The following is an 18,416-nucleotide window of genomic DNA, read 5'->3' on the forward strand; positions in this document are numbered from 1 at the left end:
CCGTTAGCTGCTCAGCCAGGCCAATAACAAGTAGGTGCTATCATTTTCTCTCCATGTGCTAATATGATTAACCTGACACACTAACCTTTAGAGCGAGGCTGCTGCTTTTATTTATGTCAGCGTCTTTGTACCCGAAAACTTTGAAACTCTTGTAGTATGTAGGTAAGGAAGATGTTTTTGGTATCGAGCTTCTGAGTGAAAGCTTTAACTTAATTTTTTTTTGTAGGAAGATTCTTATGTTGGCAGTAAGGATGTGATTTTAAAACCAAGTGCATCTTCAAACAACCACAGACAGTCATGGCCGTGGGCTTAAACACACTAAAGAGGAAAATAACGTTAATTAAATTAGAATAGAGTGATATAAAATACAATAACTTAACATACAAGTTGACTAAGAATAGGCCAGAAATGCAGTAAGAAGTTTACCGAAATTAAATGAAGACAATAAACACTCAATAGAGGAGTTGTGCAACATTATATATGATCATTTGAACTCTGTAATGGTCTTTTATTTAGTGAAAAAGATTACTGCAAAACTACTTTCACTACGTTTGCTTACCTTGATTTACTTGCTGGTTAATGTTTTGATACAGGCATTCAGGAAAAGGGATACATTTATTTCCCACGTGGTATTATGTTTTTGTTAGAATTTTGTTTACTTTTTCATTAGTTTCTATTGTTACTTCAATTATTGTTTTCAGTCCAGTTTAGTTTCAGTTTGTTTCCAGGTTGAGTTGCCCATTTTAAAAATGGTTAATTTTGGTTTAGTCTTTATTAGAGCTGCAACAATTAATCAATTAGTTGTCCACAATTTAATTAATTACCAACTATTTTAATAATCAGTTTTTTAGTTTTGGATAACACTGATTGACATTTTTCACAATTTTTCGACTTTTTGTGGCTCAAGACAACTAACTGATTAATTTGACTGGTGTTTTCTCTAGCTTTATTTTTTATCTCAGTGCATTAAAATATTTATTCACTCCTAGTTTTATAAGAAAATATTTAGAATAACCTTGATCCCTGCCTCTTCAGTATTCTAATCGTTTACTTGTCAGTAGCATTTTAGGAACTCTGTCAGTGCAAATTCCCATGCAAACCATCTCTGGAGATGTGATGTGTCAGCAAATCAGTCAGCATTTGAAGAGGCACGAAAACTAAAACATTACTTACTGAGCAGCGTTAAATGTTTGAGACAAAGACGCAACATTTTGTTGGGGTAAGCCTTGACGTCAAATAGAATAATCATCCATGTAATGAGCCACATGAGTCTCTGGTGCACACTTAATTGGATGTTGCATGTTGTCTTGTCAGGTGGATATACTGTACAGCAGCTTAGAAGATCTAGTCTTTGTGTTTAGTCCTATAGTGACTGTGTTTAGAGAAACCAATACTTTGTTTGCACAAATATAAAGTCTCTGATTTTCTTAAGTGCTGGGCCACTTTGTTCAGGCATGTATATAATGTAAAGTAAGGTTTGAAATATTCTCACACGTTTGGTGGTGTGTTGACTGTTCTGTAGATTAGTGAGTGACTCATGCATTTGCACTGTCAGCTCTCTTGTGATAGTTTTCATGCAAGTAATAATTGGGAAATGAATTTAAAAATGTTACGCGATCAGATTATGCTTCACTACTTGCATATACTGTATCTGAGTATTTATGTAATATTGTCATTATATCCCTTCCTGAGCTGTCAAGCTTAAATCCTTGCCTGTCTGTCACTCCTGTCATCCTCCTCAGCTCCAGCAGAATGGCGATGAGGATAAGAGAGTTCCCACGTCATGGATAGATCGCCACAATGACACATGAGACCCTCACAAGCTCCCAGCTGTCTGTCAAGGCTGCTGCCCTGCGCATGGTCGACCTACCGCTGTCCGTGTGTGGCTCTCTGGCACAGGTGAGGAGGGTGTGATGAAATGGTGGGAGTTTGACAGCTTTCTTATTGGCAGTTCTTACTGTTTTTTTTTTATGTGAGTCATAAGAGGCGAAGTAGATGGTACGACTGCACATTCAGGTTCTTTCCCTTTTTCTTAACTGTCATGCAAACATTGGCTGTGTTGCTGTTTTGATTTGATTTGCCTAGCCCCGTAATCGGTGTAAACAAATACCTGGATGAAAATATGGGCAATTATTAGCTATCTTGTAGTGTTGTGTGAAGTAGGGAAAATGTCACCCCTCAGTCCTGTGGCCACATGCTCCTAAAATCCCCATGCGCATGCTGGTAGAACAGGAAATACAAACACACTGACCTGCTCAGTAAAACTTTCCAGTGCAACTGGTCATGCATTTCTTTTTTCTATATTTGTGCTTTATTAATCACAGTGTGATCAGAAATGCATCTGCATGTGCCAGACTGTGTTGTCTAATGGTCTTATATAATTGAATTTGGCACACCTCCATTCACAATGCTCCCTTTAAGCATTAGGAGAGGCAGAGGCTGCACCTGTTTACATGTGTGCAGGACTAGTACCTGTCTGAGCAGTTTAGCCAACGACTTTGTATGATGGAAAAATACTGAGTTTGATTCTGTTGCTGATGAGAGAGTGTAAAGTGGTAATGTGATATAAAGGACAGCCAAAACCCAGGGTCTGGCTGGCTTCCATGAGCTTGAATACTGACTGTACTGCTAGGTGTGAATACTGTAGTCATAGTTTGCAAGCAATCACTTCAACATCATACTCTCATTGTAATATTTCTTTATGGATTCTTTTGCCAAACTAGACTTTAAAATATTGGTATGAAAATCTACTAAAGTAAAAGCTTTAAAAATAATTGTTTTCATTACTGAGTAGTTAATCGTTTATCTATAATGTCAAAAAAATGTGAAAAATGCTCATCACAATTTCCAAGAGCCCAAAGTGATCAACAGTCCAAAGCCCAAACATTCTTCATTTACTATCATAAATGACAGAGAAAAGCAGCAAACTCTGACATTTAAGAAGCTGAAACAAGCAAATGTTTGACATTTTTGCCTGAAAAACGACTGAAACAAAATAGTTGGCAACTTCTTTTCAATCATCTAATCCATTAATCGACTGATCGTTGCAGCTCTAGTCTGAGACCATTCACTCCAAATGGCCTTACAGTTGTCTGCTTTTCAGCAAAATGTAGAAACTTAACACAATTTAGCAGGTAGCCTGTACAAATTAAAATGACATAAGCATACACAAAAAGAACAACACTAAAACTCATCAAATTCTGTAACAGGACTTATTTTAAGAAATTACTTCCACCTTTGGATGTGAAATCTTTGTTGTTTGTTGGTGTTGTTTTGTCTTTGCTGGTGTTATCTTCCTGGATAGGATCCAGTATTTTCCTCACAGTGACCATCATCTTACAGTGTTTACGAGCGGTGCATGTGGAGAGTGTGTGGCCAGAGTCACGTAGCAGATCTGATATCTAGTTGGAGCACGCCTGACATGTGTTTAGAAGCAGGAACAGAAACAGCATGGAAACACTGCAGGCCTGTTGCACCATTGAATCATACCAGTCCATTTAGTCCCTTTACAAAAAAGTCAATATTATGGCTTTTGTCATAGCTCCAGATTCAGTGTTTATGTAACGTGCAGTTGTAGGGACTGTGCAGCAGTGGTGGCTGTGTGGATAATCTCCCTCGTCATTCAGTGTTTCTATCTATAGATAGAGGGGGCTATGCACGCTATCTGAAATGGATTCTTTCAAATTTAAATGACAGGCTGGTAGCTGATTCTCAGCACTGTTTGTTACATCATCACTATCCAGTACATTTTGTGTTATGCATCCTCAGATGAACTCTCACCAGGCAGGAAATGTATTATTTTCAGTGTTGTGCTTGATACATTATCTTCTGCTCTTTTTTTCCATCATTTGTGCTGTTTGGTCATCAAATCATCATCACTCTTCAAAGGGCACCACAAACTTGGCTACAGATTTTCAAGGATAAATCCAATTTTTGACAGTGGATAGTATTCCATTGACCTCTGATATTCATTGTTAGACTTCAGTAATGTCCTTTATGTATAACTAGCTTCTATGCCTCAGTCGGCCTCTGTTGCTGAACAGCACCAAAATGGTTGGAAGATTAGAAACCTCATTATAATGGTGACACAGGGCTAGGCAATATAGCAATATTATATTGTATCGTGACATGAGACTAGGATCGTGATAGATTATGTGTATTGTGATATGACATACGTGTTGTCTTTTCCTGGTTTTAAAGGCTGCATACAGTAAAGTGACGTAATTTTCTGAACTTGGTCTATTTGCCTTTATACACTTAGACATTATATCCATATTACTGATTATTATTATCAAAAATCTCATTGTATTAATATTCTGTGAAAACATCAATAATCATCCCTACAATATTGTTGCAATATCAAGGTATTTGGTCAAATATATTATGATATTTACTCATTTTATCACCTCAGCTGCTTCCACTTCTTGGAGTACACACTATATTGTCAGTCACAACCTATGCAATCAATAATTATCTATACCTACCGATATGAAACTTCACCGTCATTATAGGTTTTTCAGCTATATTGCTCAGGCAATATTCCATCACGTAAAGTAAATTCTGTGTAAATACAGTATTTCTGCACCGTTGCAAATAAAGATTAGGCTAGACTAATGTTATTAGTATTGTAAAATTTGTGGAATTAATCGAAGGTAGCTGTGAAGTCCAACTCCAGAGTGTTTTAAAGTCCAAAAGTCAAAATTTATTGAAAAAAGATAGTTGTAGTCATTAAAATTTTCAGCATGTTTTTTTCACCCACAAAATATTCTGTTTTCACTGCAGTCACCCACAAAATGAGGCAGACACGTGTATTAACTGGGCAGCCTGGCAGCAATCGAACAGCACCATAGATGACATTAACAACTGATGAGTTACAGTATGTTAATTAAAGAAAGTTGAAAGAAGAAGAAATTTGATTTAATAAATAAGACACATTTATTTAATTGAGTGAATGACTTTATTCAAACAGGATTTTATCTGAGGATTTTTGATTTTTTGATGATTTCATAAAATATGATAGATTTGACACGTCATTCATAAAACTCAATAGAAGCTTCAAATGTAAAAAAAAAAAAAAGAAAAGAAAAGAAAAGAAAGAAGACACAGTATAGCCCTACTCTGTTGTCAGCATTTTGTCTCTTACACTACTTGAGCTGGCCAGTTTCTACATTGCCCAAAATTTTCCTCAAACTCTTGAATGAACTTGGCTCTCTGGGTTTGATTTAGATAATATAAAGTGTATTTTACAAAATCAGCTAATGGATTAATGTTTGATTTTGTACAAATCAGCTGTGCAACAGTGTTCAGTACTCAATGCTATGGACCTGTGTTGTCTAATATTATCTAGTATCAAAATAAAATGTATCATTCAGTTGATATTGATCATTTTTAATAAGTTATTTTTAATAAAGACCAGGAGAAAAAAGCTGAATTTAACCACTGAATTCAGAATTTAACCACTTAATTTGTTAAATTCATGTCACATGTCAATGATGCAGCCTAACAACACACCTGTTATGTGATTGGCTGTTTCCGTGTCACTCATAATATTACTATTAACATTACATAAGGGATATTCCAAAGCATATTTACATTTATTTGTCAATTGCTGATTCTGTCACCCAGGCCTAATTTAACTTGAAACTCTTTCCACCTTTCCTCCAGGTGAGTGTCAGCACAGGCACCAAGAAGCTGGTGGCAGCCACTGCCTTTGGTGCTGTGTCGCTCCTCTTCCTCGCACGCCGCTTCCAGAGGAGGAAGGGCAGAAAGAAGACTCACTCACCTCAGTGGGAGCCGGCTGGCTTCGAGTTTATCTCCCCAGCCTCGGCAGAGAACGGTAAAACTCAGCATTGTTATTTTTTCCCTCTCCACCAGCAGCTCACTGGCTTGTGATCTCCATTTAGCATGTTAGCCCAGTCACTGGTTTGTGATGTAATCGGACTGACACGTCAGGCTGCTCCTGTTTAATCTTGAACTGTTAACAGCAGGTTCCAGATAAATGCTTTAACTCATTTAATCTTACTTAGGAAGATTTGCCACCGATTATCAGCCTAAAGAGAATTCAACTGAAATGCATGTTTAAATGGGGTCAAATAAGCAAATTGTTGAGGTTTTGAAAGTGAAATTCCTTATCATTCTTGTTTGATGTGTGACTTCAGTCTGGGGTCTTTGTTGTGTACTTTGTGCCTCATAATGCACCACACATTTTCAGTGGGAGACAGATCTGGACTGCAGGCGGGTCAGTCTAGTACCTGAACTCTTTTACTACGAAGTCACGCTGCTGCAACACATGCAGAATGTGTCTTGCTGAATTTTCTTTCTGAAAAGATACTGTCTGGATGGCAGCATATGTTGCTCCAAAACCTGTATGTCCCTTTCAGCATTAATAAATTATTCAGAAAGGCCTAACTGCTTGGTGGCCTCAGCAACTTAAAGAGACACTTGTGTTTGCAGTGTTTGTCTGTTGCATTTGCACAGAACTTTGTCCCTGCTGCTCCCTGTGCTCCCTGATTGTGAGCAAACCAAAGGAAATCTTTACACTTAATCTTTAACTGTTTGAGTTCAACTTTCTATAAACCAGTTCTCAGCAGCAGGTGAACCAGAAAGTTAGAAGTGACTCAAATAAAACTGAAACTTTTTCTGTGAATTTTGTTGTATTTACAAACACCATCGTGGTATTACAGTCATGAAACTGGCAAAGGCAGCTTATCCATTATGTAATCCTGCTACATGCTCATGCAGTGTGATCGCTGTATCCTGACCTCTCTCTTAAACATTATCTCTGAACTCTCTTCTTTATCTCCCCAGATGATACCAGTCAAAACATCAGCCTCACCCTCAACTCCAGCCGTGGCTTCCCCTCTGGTCTGGTTCTCCCAGCAGGAGACTACAGAAAATTGTCGGGGTCCCTGCTGAGCCTGGCCTCGGTAAGACAAAGGAATATTTTTAATGAAAAGAGTGTTGTGATGATAGATATTTTTATTCCAAATATCAAAAGATTCAGGATGTTTATTGTCACACTGGTTATACATGTACAGTTGTGTGAAAAAGTTTTGCTGGAATGCTCCAATAAAAAAAAAAGTAACAGAATAACAAGTAAGTAGTAAAAGGACAATAATAATAAAGATAAAAGATAAGACAATACAATAATAAAATAAAAAGTTCTGTGTGTGTGTGTGTGTGTGTTGAATATTGCATATAGTTCTTGTTCAAATATTGCACAAGGACTGGATTGTGTTGTTGTTTGCATGTTGTTTGCATGTTGCTGCTCCCACTGCTTGAAAGTTAACTGTGTCCTTCTGTTGTGTCTTTGCAGGTAAAAAGCATGAACTCCTCCAGCAGCAGCACCTGCGCAAATGAGTCCACCTGTTGGGACCGACCGGGGACAGCTGACATTTGCAGTGTGGTCAACTTACCTGTCACCACACCTGAAAACCTGTACCTTATGGGTAAAGACACTACATCACCTTACTGTGTTCGTAATAAAGAGAATGCACCACATTATAAATGTGCTGAAATAATGGTATTCAGTCAGTTATACTGCTTGAATTATTTGTAATCAGCTTTTGTTGCTTTGTTTCAAATCAAAGCTTTTGAGTCATTGATTGTTTTAGGAGAATCTGAGTTTGTGTTTGTGTTTGCAGGTATGGATTTGTTCGAGGAGGCTCTAAGACGGTGGGAGCAAGCGTTGACATTCAGGAGCAGGCAGAGCGAAGACGATGCCAGCTGTGCATCTGTCAAAACTGGAGCTGGAGACGCCATCGCTGAACAGAGCATGGAGGTGAACATAGAAATACATTTCAGATATAAATTCTAGCACTTATTTTGGCAGCTTTTTAAATTTAGTCTGTTTTTTTCACGCAGAGTCAAGCTCATTCTCTTTTGTTTGGTCAGTTTTACTTTACTCAAAGTCAACGCAGAGCATTTTAGTCTTATCTTAGTCAAACTATTTTAGGCAATGAAAACTTTTTCAGTCATCAGATTGTATTGAACAGTCAGTCTAGCCAAAACCAATATTTATTGTCATTTTAGTCAAATGTATTTAACATAAAATATTATCTTTTCATTATATGATTAAAACCATAAATAAATAATGTAACATCACTGCCTTGCTAGTTAATAAAATAATAAACTAATAATAATAATAATTAATTATAATTAATAAATCTTAAAAAGAACTGGCTGTCTTTGTGGTGAGCCTTCTCAGGTTTGTGACATTCAGCTATTTTATGGCCACTTTGCTTCCCTTCTGATATTCAGTTTAATATCCTCATTGTAATGAAAATATCGCCTCATTTCTTTCTCTTGTTTTCTGTAAAATAGTTGATATCAGTTACTTGAAGTTCTGACTGTGCTGATTGTGTGCTGCTGGTGTAATCTTGATACGATATATTTTGTCTTCTCTGTTTTGTCAGTGAAAATAAAGAGATTTTGCTTAAATTTTAAACATTTCAACTGCATTTTAGGTTAATATTGCATGTCGATATAGTCACAGTTAGTGTGTAATAGTGTCTGTGTCATCTTGTCCTCGTCTTGTCTTACGGGGAAAAAGGTTGTTGACAAACATGTGCCATCATAGTTATGTCATTAACAAAACTAACACTATTAGCATACTGTCATATAAACCAGTAATTCATAAACAGTGAAGGAGTTAGCCAGGCAATGCTTTTAAGATGTTTGGACATGATCTTATCTAATGAAATACATGCTGACACACTGATTGGCTCAGGCAGAGTTTAACTTGTAAATAAATAAATACTGGCAGCTTCTACCTCAGCCTGGAACCAAAGAGTTGGTGTATTGAGTCAAGCCCTGCCAGCATTTTCTCTACTCTTGTCTGTGTACTCTCTGCTTTTGTACCAGAGGAAGGTAGAGAGGAACATACTGCCCACAGACACTGCACTATAGGTCACATATATGAATAACCAACACTCTGAAAACCCACCAGTGTCACAGAGTTTGGATTGTATAACAGCTAACTTGTTGACTCTCCAACCTGGTTAGAAGGGTTTTGAATTAGTGCAGGTCAAATGGTCATACTCAGGCACCCAAACATACATCCAGGCTCCTGCTGCTCAGTCTGCTGTGAAGGATATCCTCCGCTCAGGTGTGCCCTCCTTAAAATTAATCCAGTGATGGGGGATTCTCAAGAAACAAGTAAAAGAAAATAGTTTGGAGTGAAACAGGGTTTGAAAAAAATTAATTAATTTTTACCTTTCCACCAGCTGGCACTTTCACTTTCTACAGGTCATTTCACTTCAAGTAGTGTGTTATTAAGGTATTATGGTTTTGTGAGTCATTATTTGTAGTTGAACTTGTATGTTTTTGTGTTCAGGATGTGATCAGTGCAGAGTTCATCCACAGGCTGAAGTCTCTGCTGCAGAGAGCTTACAGCCTCCAGGAGGAGTTTGAAGGAGTGTTGTGCATGTCAGAACCCTCATCCAGCAACAGCCAGGGTGAGTCGCTGATTATACACAATATTATGTAATTTCCATGATAAACACGGGGGATAATAGTATGCACACCAGGGCTGTCAACAAATATTAAAAATTCTATTATATAACAAAATTGTAACCGGAGGGGGGGGTTGTGCTGTCACACAATGTGGCTTTCATTGATTGACAGTGAAATGTGAACAAGTGAATAATTCAACAATAACTGCGCGGTAGTGATGAGGGAACTCAGCCATGGAGAGAGTGATCTCCGTTTGGAAATGCTTCTGGTTTTGGTCAGACAGCAAAATTGTGGAACCTCCGGATACATTTTTCTGCAGTCTGTGTGAGCCATCGAATAACATCAAAATAATGAATTTGCTCAGACAGAAAGCACACTGTTATTTCTCACTGTAGCACTGCCCACAACACAGAAAAGGGCGGTCACAATTTCAGTATTAAATCTAAAATCGATCAAAATGAGCTTTTAGTTCAGTATTTGGTTTGCCCTCTAAAGGAATAAGCAACTATAATTATTGGCCAATTTTGACAGCCCCATTGTACACCTGTACAGTGCAGTATTATGTAAGACATTACCGTGATTTTCCACCACAGATAAGATGACAGACATTTTAGCCAGAGAGGAGCTGGACGACGCCTGTCTGAGGGACAGCATCAGCATCGCCTCGACTGACTCTTTCGTGTCTGCTGCTGAGGTGAGAGATACACTCACCATTATGCTGGATGTAACAAAGGATGATGGATCATAGATAATAACCCTGAACTAATGAGGAATGAACCCTGCAGCACAGTGAAATTCATACATTTCTGCATTTCTTTGAATTTGCATTTTCTTCACTTAATTATGAGTTATTGAAAATGGAGAAGATACTGAAGTAGTAAGTGTTCTTCACAAGTATTTGAGAATATGTTTTCAGTTAACAGTCCATTTATAAATTGCCGTTGTTAAAGTAATGTATTTATAACTCCAAAAAGAAAAAAAACTTTTGACCTGACCAGTTTAAAATAGTTAGAAAAAACTCTTTTAACTAACTAACTTAAAACAAAAGTAGCTCTACAATAACAAAGCCATTATATTTATCTATCTTTAACCAACTTACATACTGCATTAATATACTATATGTTTTACAGACCAGGGCAACACAGCAATAAAAAGGCACACAGGATAATACAAAGTTAAGAAGACTTAGATACATATCACAGTGGAATGTGCAGTACAAAGGTTAAAAAGACAGTGACAATACAAATGATAAAGACAAACTCAGCACACATGAGTTGTGGTCCAGCAGTTGATTGATCTCATTAGCTCAAAATAATCTGGATTATCAGTTAGAAGTAATCATAATCATGTAGGTGAAACATGGAAACTATATATCAGACTGTTACCACAGGTGAACGCCTGAGTGGCAGCAGAAGAGAAACAGGCAGACATCTAAATCTCCGACAGTCTGCAGGGTCGAATCTACGACCTGTTCACAGCAGGAGTTTGATTCAAATAACTTTGGGCTTCCTGTGAGCTCACCAGCCGGTATTTACAGTGCTCAGCTGATCTCCTTTACTCATTAAGTCACTGAGGGGGCTCGAGCTGTGAATCCACTGCTGCTGGTGGACTTGACCCACATATTGCAAAAATAGACTCATGGTCAAGAATGACTGATTTGTTTACTGAGGCTAAAAGCTAAATTCCTTGAAATAAGGCGAAATGTTCAGATAAATAAAGGCATTTATCTCACCCCTGCTGAAAGCTGAAGGTGCTGCACATCTCTGCCAGGATTGGGTATTACCATGTAAAGTAGACATCATTCGATTTAAATAGCTGTTAATCTACTAAACTTTCTTGGACCAACACCTGCAGTGAGGTAAAATCTTATTTTAAAAGTCATAAAAGCTTTTAAAGGAAAGTATTTATCCCCTCAGACCAGTTTAACATGTACAAAGCAGTAAACATTGAACAGGAAGAGCTCATAGAAGTCAAACTGGGTCACTCACACTAAGTGAGTCACTATAAATAGACCGTCACATCAACATTCTTCAGTATACAACATACAGCTCACTGTGACTCTGCAGCTGGGTCACTACTGCTTCCACACACCACCACAACATGGACACGTAGTCTTACGTCCTCTTACTGATCAAAATGGCTCAGTTTAATAACTGTAAAAGCACATGGGTCAGATGTGATTTTAAGAAGTAACAGTGTAGTCCAGGACACGATGAACCTGCACTTATTTTAGACAGAAACTCAATGTTCAGCCTTTGAGACCGAGTTGACCCTGATGTCCAGCATCTTGATCAGAATACAGATGAACTTAACAAGCATGTTTATTTCTTTTTTTTTTTCCTTCTTCTTTTTTTGCCTACATAAGTCTTTTCGAGCATCTATTTTTAGACGGATGTTAAAGAGTCATAGGAGGACTCAGTAGGACATACTGCTGCATTATGAATCAGAAGCATGACTTTCTTTTCCAGTGGAAAGACACTTATTCTCTCTGACAGGAACTGGATTGAAATGATCACAATAATCTTTATTTATATAGCACTTAAAAACAAAGTTACAAAGTGCTTCATATATCGAGCAAAGAACACAAAACACAACATAGAAAAACATAAAAACAGCAATAAAAGGACTAAATGGAGATGAATGAGAAAATAAAAATGGCACAACCCATAAACAGAATAAAAACTAGGCCATAACGTAGTCGAGGCATGATGAAATAAAAGCATGTTCAGTAGTTTCTGTATGTTTAAAATGAACATGGGTCAAATTCTGGCAATGTTCCTTAGTAGATAAAAGCATGTTTGTAACTTTTGTGCTGCTCAAAGCTTAAATTACAGTCTGTTATTAATTAGAGTTTTATTATTTAGTCTATAATAGCCTCTGCTGTCTGTCTGTGTGTCAGCTGTCGGAGCACAGAGAGCTCAGGACTGTTTTCGGTCTGGGTCATCACCCTTTCTATGAGGAGGCGCTGCAGATGGCCGAGGATGGCAAGATCTCCTGCAGGGTGCTGCGGTAATTATACAAATTATATATAGAATTATATATTAAATAAAGAGAACCTACGTTCTACAAGATGTGTGGAGTTCCAGCCTTTTTATAGGTGTGTTTCCATCTAATTGTCAGGCAGATTTTGATTGAATAAGTCAGACTACATAACATTTTTGTTTCCATCAACCTGTTCTAATGTGATATTTTAAAATGTGCTTAAAAATACATTGATGGAAATGCAGCTACTGACATTTTATTTTATTTTCCATAGCCATAGTTTTCTGTCAACATTTAATCTGGTCTTTTTCTGGATTTTCATCATCAGGACTGAGATGCTGGACTGTCTCGGGGACCTAGATTTCCTGGCCAAGTTACACTGTGTGCGACAGGCATGTCAGGTACAGTATAACTTTATGAATTAAAATACATCATAGTGACATAAATAGAGGGACACTAGTTATATTGAGATGGCAAAAGCAACCTAGAACAAATTCAGATTCCTGGGTTGAAGAAAATACAAGTTAACATCGCCGAAAATGATTAATTTCAGTTAAATATGTTTTTTTGTTCTCCAGCTCATTTTGTGCGAGAGAACGACCAGGATGTTTCTGGCCGACACAGGAAAGAAAATACTGTCTTCCATTATTGTTAAAGCACAGAAGGTAAAACTGAAGATCGAACTAGTATGAAGATGATACATCTTCTTCACATGCCTAACAGTTGTCATTTGGTTTTCAGAACCCGAACAGATTCGAGGAAGTGTTTGAGGAGATGATTTCCTTCCTGGAGCACACGGAGCACTGGGAGAACACAGAGGTGGAGCTGGCAACACGAGGGGTAACAAACAAATTATTCAACTGCTCCACGACACAGTATAATGTCTGACCTCTACTGTTTGATCACAGAATGGTACAGACACGAGCAGACAAGCCCCTCTTCTTGTTTAAAATGAGATCATCTTAAACTTGTTCTCACCAGGTGAAGCACTTGAACTTCTATGACATCGTGCTGGACTTCATCCTGATGGACTCATTCGAGGACCTGGAGAATCCACCGATCTCCATCCAGAATGTGATCAACAACCGCTGGCTCAACAGCTCCTTCAAGGAGACGGTGAGGACACATGCACATACAGTACTTAAATATAATTTAAATACTATAGATAATATAAATAGTTTCTTTTGGTAAGCAGTACATCACTGACAACCAGATAGAGGAATCAGACGTGACTGTCATTAATAATTATGAAATTCTTTATATTTTACTACTCAATGATTATAGTACACTATCTTGTTATTCAGAATTTGAAATAATAAACGCAACACTTTACACTTTACAGAACAATAATACTAAACCGTCCAGACAATAATGATGATTGTTTATGTGCACATAGGCGTCATTTTGAAAATGAAGCATAAAATGAAAAGGTATTGAGGTAAAACTGTAGATGATTTCCACATCTTTTTGAGGTACTTTTTCTTTTTTCTTTTTTTTTTTTTTTAAGTTGGTGCGTTTAAGTTTAGACAGATGATTAATCTGTATATATTTGACAGGCAGTGGCATCCAGCTGCTGGTCAGTGATGAAGCAGAAGAGACAGCACATGAAGGTAAAAGTCCAACAGCCTGTTTTTGATATTTTGATATATTGACTAATGTTAATGGACAGTAGACCAGTTCTGCACTTTATTCAGTAAAACTGAATAAAGTATTCGCTTTCTATCACTTCAGTAACTTCTGCTGTGTGTTTCAGGTGCCTGATGGCTTCATCGCCCATTTCTACGCCGTGTGCGAACAGATCAGCCCCGTTCTGGCCTGGGGCTTCCTGGGACCCAAGAGCTCCTTGAATGACTTCTGCTGCTTTTTCAAGGTCAGTCACCAGAAAATAACAGGTTAATGACATGGCAGCTGTAGATACTGTCTTCTAAATGAGATCTTTACTTTTGCTGGTGTCAGAACTCATGTTTCTGCTTCAGCAAACTTCCTTTTTCATGCCTATTAAGTTACTACTATACCCAAATAAGATGCACTGATTTCAGTGTGAAATGGATTAAATGGATTTCATTTTGACTGAACAAATTTGCAGCGTAATTTAATGTTGCAGCACATCAAAAATTGTTGGCTTCTAACCCCAAGAAGAAACTGATCGCCATACAATATAATGGTAAATTACAAAGTCTTGAGGGAATCTCAGAATGTTACTTTATAAAAGTGTCTGTAAAGTACCCTCCTAAACTGCTTTCCCACAAATTATCTTTTTCCTTCAGGATCAGGTGCTGCACTTCCTGAAAGACATTTTTGACCTGGACAAAGTGCGTTATTCCTCTGTGGAGAGTCTAGCAGAGGACATGCTCCACCTGCTGCACCGGCGCTCTGAACTCTTGCTGGCCTACCTGGGAGCCGACACCCTGCGTCCCGTCAACAGCTGCAACCCCCCACAGGTACAGCTGGTTCCCAGCGCTCTGATGGAGGCTCAAGTGCAGTGAAACCCGGGGTCATCAAGCACTGCACACACAGAAACTTTTATTTGAGGGTGAGTTCACACAAGCTGTCGGACCAAAGAAAACTGTCTGTAGGTCGGAAATGACTTGATTTTCCACAAAGAACTGTAAAACAGTATTTCTCAAAGGTCTGAAATCCACTCCTCACATCTCCCATCATGCTGTGTGCTCTCACCGCTGTGTATCTGAGGATCTGTATAAACTGTACCAGCTGTCTGCCTTCACACACTTGATCATTATCACCTCTCCCTGTCTCCTCCTCACTGTGCCATGGCAGTGCACACTAGTTTATAAATATCATAGCAATAAGACTTGTAATTTAAACTTGCTGTGAGACTGGCATTAATTCTATTGCAGTAGATATTACATTGTGTTAAGAAGATATATTTATTGCTGTTCAGAGCAGACTGTGAGGGGAAAAAAAGGTATTTTACAGTATTTATTTTGCTATACAGCTAAATGATGCAGGATTTATTTTTTAGAATTTGTAGTTTTACCTGTGCGCATCAGTAGATTTGTGATCAGCTTGAAACATGCAGTCATATGAATACCAATGTTGTATAATAGACTATCAGATATTTATTAGAACATCAGCAATGCAAAACCATTTAATGTACTTTGTGTTTTTGTTATAAACAGATAAAGTTTGAGAAATGTCTTGACTGGACGACACAAACGGGTCACACTTGGAAAATGTTTTTTGGCACCAGGGCTTACAAACCTTCATGTAATATTTGGCCCTTAATCCCAGCACAGCATCAGCCACAGGAAATAAAAGATTACACACCACTGTTGCATAATCCCGCAGCTGTTGGACTACTTGTGCCACCCAGTTTTCCATGATAGCAACAATACGCAAGGAGCCTTATTAATTAATACACATATTCAAGCCTTGTGTTCATCACTGAATGTCAGTCTAAAGTCTTTTTCATTGCCTGTGAGGTTTGAAAAATACTACAATGTATTAAAATGTCTGCTCTGCTGATCGCTCACTGCCATGTACAGAACATGCACAACGTGGAAGCTTTGAGCAGAGCAGTTACTGAGGAATAAATATGTTCATTTCAAAATGCTATAGAAATATTTAGAGGTGGTTGTCAGGAGCACCTTCGAACAGGCTGTTCCTCATAAGAGAGGTTCACATTTTTAAAGGTTTATCTTATAAATATTACCCCAATGAAAGGGATGCATGATATTTTGCAACTCATGTTTGCTGATACAACGTACACACATTCTACCTGACTGCAGAGATCAGGTCTCTCCTTTAGTGGGAGTAACAGAATTATGTCTACTCTTATTGTGATGTCCAGTGGCAGATGCAGACAAAATGTACACATTCACTGGATAAAATAAGAAAAACGACTACTGATAAATTCTGTTTCTCTTTGTTCTTCCAAATAAGTTCCAATAATCGGGATCATGGCTCTTAAGATCAGTAATTAAATGTTGTGTTGAAGGAATGCAATTTGGCTCCTCCTCACATGACAGACATTGAGCAGTCTTGAATCTGCAAAAACATTTTGCTATCTATTTTGGACTTCTGCCCTGCAGACATACTCGTCTTACCAGCCTGTAACAATGGTATCATGCATCCCTACCCTGGGTCTCCATGTACCTTGAAATCTTGAAGTGACTTAATTATGTGATGAGGGAAATTTTCAGTCCTCCGTGTACGTTTGTATTGTACTTCAGTTGAAACTAATGAGGCAGCAGATGTCAGAGTTGCTATAATGGCAGCTAGTTTCAGCTTCTTTAAATGTGAATGTATCCGACTTTATTGTCAAGAATATTTAAAATGTCACAGTGGGCTCTAGTAACTTGCTGAGCTATTTGTGTTTGCAGACAAGAGGTTAATAAATAAATAAAAGGAACTGTCTCCTTACAGAACTGCTGTGGTGATGGGAACACAGCGCAAACGTGAAAGACTGACTTGTTTAATTTAGACTGCTGAAGCCTGATTAATTTTTAGATGTTTTGAACGGATAAGAACTGAGTATTTTGTCCCCCATAACATTAAGAAAAATTAGAGCAAAACATTTCATCGTACATGGCCCTGACAGTATCGTTTTAAGATGGACTAAAGGTGGATCTTTTTGGATTTTGGCAACATACAGGGAAGATTTTTACATTTGTGAGTTCACCTTATGTCTGTGTATAAATTAATAAAGGACTGATAATGTTGGATTGTTGTATTCTTGTTTTTAACTCAAGTTCTCCACAGTTTGAAATAAGTCAAGTTAATCCAGTTTATTTGTTACAACTTTATTAATGAACATGGCAACATTTCAAAAGTCAGAACAGTTGGTTCAAAAAAAACAAAACCCAATATTTGATAACATACACAGTACATGAAACCTTTTTTACCTCTAAGGCATGCTCCTTGTTTTGTCTTCTACACCCCCACGAACTCTGTGTTGAAACACTGAGCATCTCACATGTACAGAGTGAACAGCCTCAAACAAACAGCAGGTGACCCTTTAACTACAAAAAAGTGATAACCCCAAATTTACTGCCAATAAAAGTGCATATAATTGAAAGTACATAGTTCCTGTCCTCATCCAACTTTCTAAAGCACATTCCTATTGACTGAAAGATTACTGATGAAGGCATTGAAGCGATAAAACCACACAACTCTAAATACACTATGGCATCATGGTAAAAACAGAACAGTCAATCCAAGCTGAAAAAACATGTATCTGACCAACACTTTGCAATCACAGAATTCAAATTTCATTGCGTTGCTGTTTTACCTTATCACTGGAGCTCTTGAACGGTCTACGTTCAGCAGTGGGATTGACTCAAAGGATTCCTCCTTTTGGGGACAAACTACGACAGGGCCTGATTCTATGACCTAAGCTTGCAGCATCCTCCAACACTGTGAGCGAAAAGTAAAGGCAGCAGCGTTTCAATAAGAGATTTGCACTGCACGTGAGGGCAGATTCACACCACGACAGAAATTTAAAGACAAAAAAAAAATTCATGTATTTCACCGTTTTGACCTAACGTTTGAGCACATTGCTAACGTCTGACAACAGGTTTGCATGGCATGCAGATTCATACACCAGTTGTCTAAAGAATCGATATACAGTCACTGTCAGACTTACCAGGATGCAAAGATAAATAAGGCTAGTATCAAATATTAAGCACATACGACAACATTTCCTCAGTGACCTATGCAACAACTTTTTTCTGTCAAACTTCATGTAACAAGTCATACAGCTCATATCATGCAGTTCATTCATGAAAGCAAATCATCTTTAAGGGCTGTTCATACTTAAAAGATTGTGGACATTTCTCTTACGACTAAGCATAAATGCATTGAGACATGTTAAAGACACAGGTAAGCATTTCTTTTGCATGAATATTGGTCATGTCACTGGACAAAAACACTGGTTTCCTTAGGTTTCGCTTACCTGTGTTATTGCAGCAGAACCTAAGGTGCAAGGTCTGGGATGACACTGCAAAGATCAGATATATCGC

The 18,416-nt window shown here is 37.9% G+C and overlaps 1 protein-coding gene across 1 annotated transcript; it reads left to right on the plus strand.

Moving 5' to 3' along the window:
- Window positions 1–1,792: 1,792 nt before the first annotated feature.
- miga1 (mitoguardin 1) lies at window positions 1,793–15,919 on the plus strand. Its single transcript, XM_084732493.1, has 15 exons — window positions 1,793–1,899; window positions 5,665–5,836; window positions 6,808–6,926; window positions 7,316–7,448; window positions 7,644–7,780; window positions 9,335–9,455; window positions 10,047–10,147; window positions 12,353–12,462; window positions 12,764–12,836; window positions 13,014–13,100; window positions 13,177–13,275; window positions 13,417–13,551; window positions 13,992–14,045; window positions 14,189–14,305; window positions 14,703–15,919. Exons 1-15 carry the CDS (start codon window positions 1,801–1,803, stop codon window positions 14,919–14,921), a joined length of 1,776 nt encoding a protein of 591 aa, XP_084588619.1. The 5' UTR covers window positions 1,793–1,800; the 3' UTR covers window positions 14,922–15,919.
- Window positions 15,920–18,416: the final 2,497 nt, after the last annotated feature.

The sequence above is a fragment of the Lutjanus erythropterus genome, chromosome 12, assembly GCF_056507025.1.
Source record: "Lutjanus erythropterus isolate fLutEry1 chromosome 12, fLutEry1.hap2, whole genome shotgun sequence".
In the NCBI taxonomy this organism is placed as follows: Eukaryota; Metazoa; Chordata; class Actinopteri; order Lutjaniformes; family Lutjanidae; genus Lutjanus; species Lutjanus erythropterus.

What these genes read in the sequence shown, in the direction of transcription:
- miga1 (XM_084732493.1), top strand. Translation starts at nt 1,801, where the DNA reads ATGACACATGAGACCCTCACAAGCTCCCAGCTGTCTGTCAAGGCTGCT. An exon ending in TGTGTGGCTCTCTGGCACAG is followed by an intron (nt 1,900 to 5,664) that starts GTGAGGAGGGTG and finishes CCTTTCCTCCAG; the next exon opens with GTGAGTGTCAGCACAGGCAC. An exon ending in CCCAGCCTCGGCAGAGAACG is followed by an intron (nt 5,837 to 6,807) that starts GTAAAACTCAGC and finishes TTATCTCCCCAG; the next exon opens with ATGATACCAGTCAAAACATC.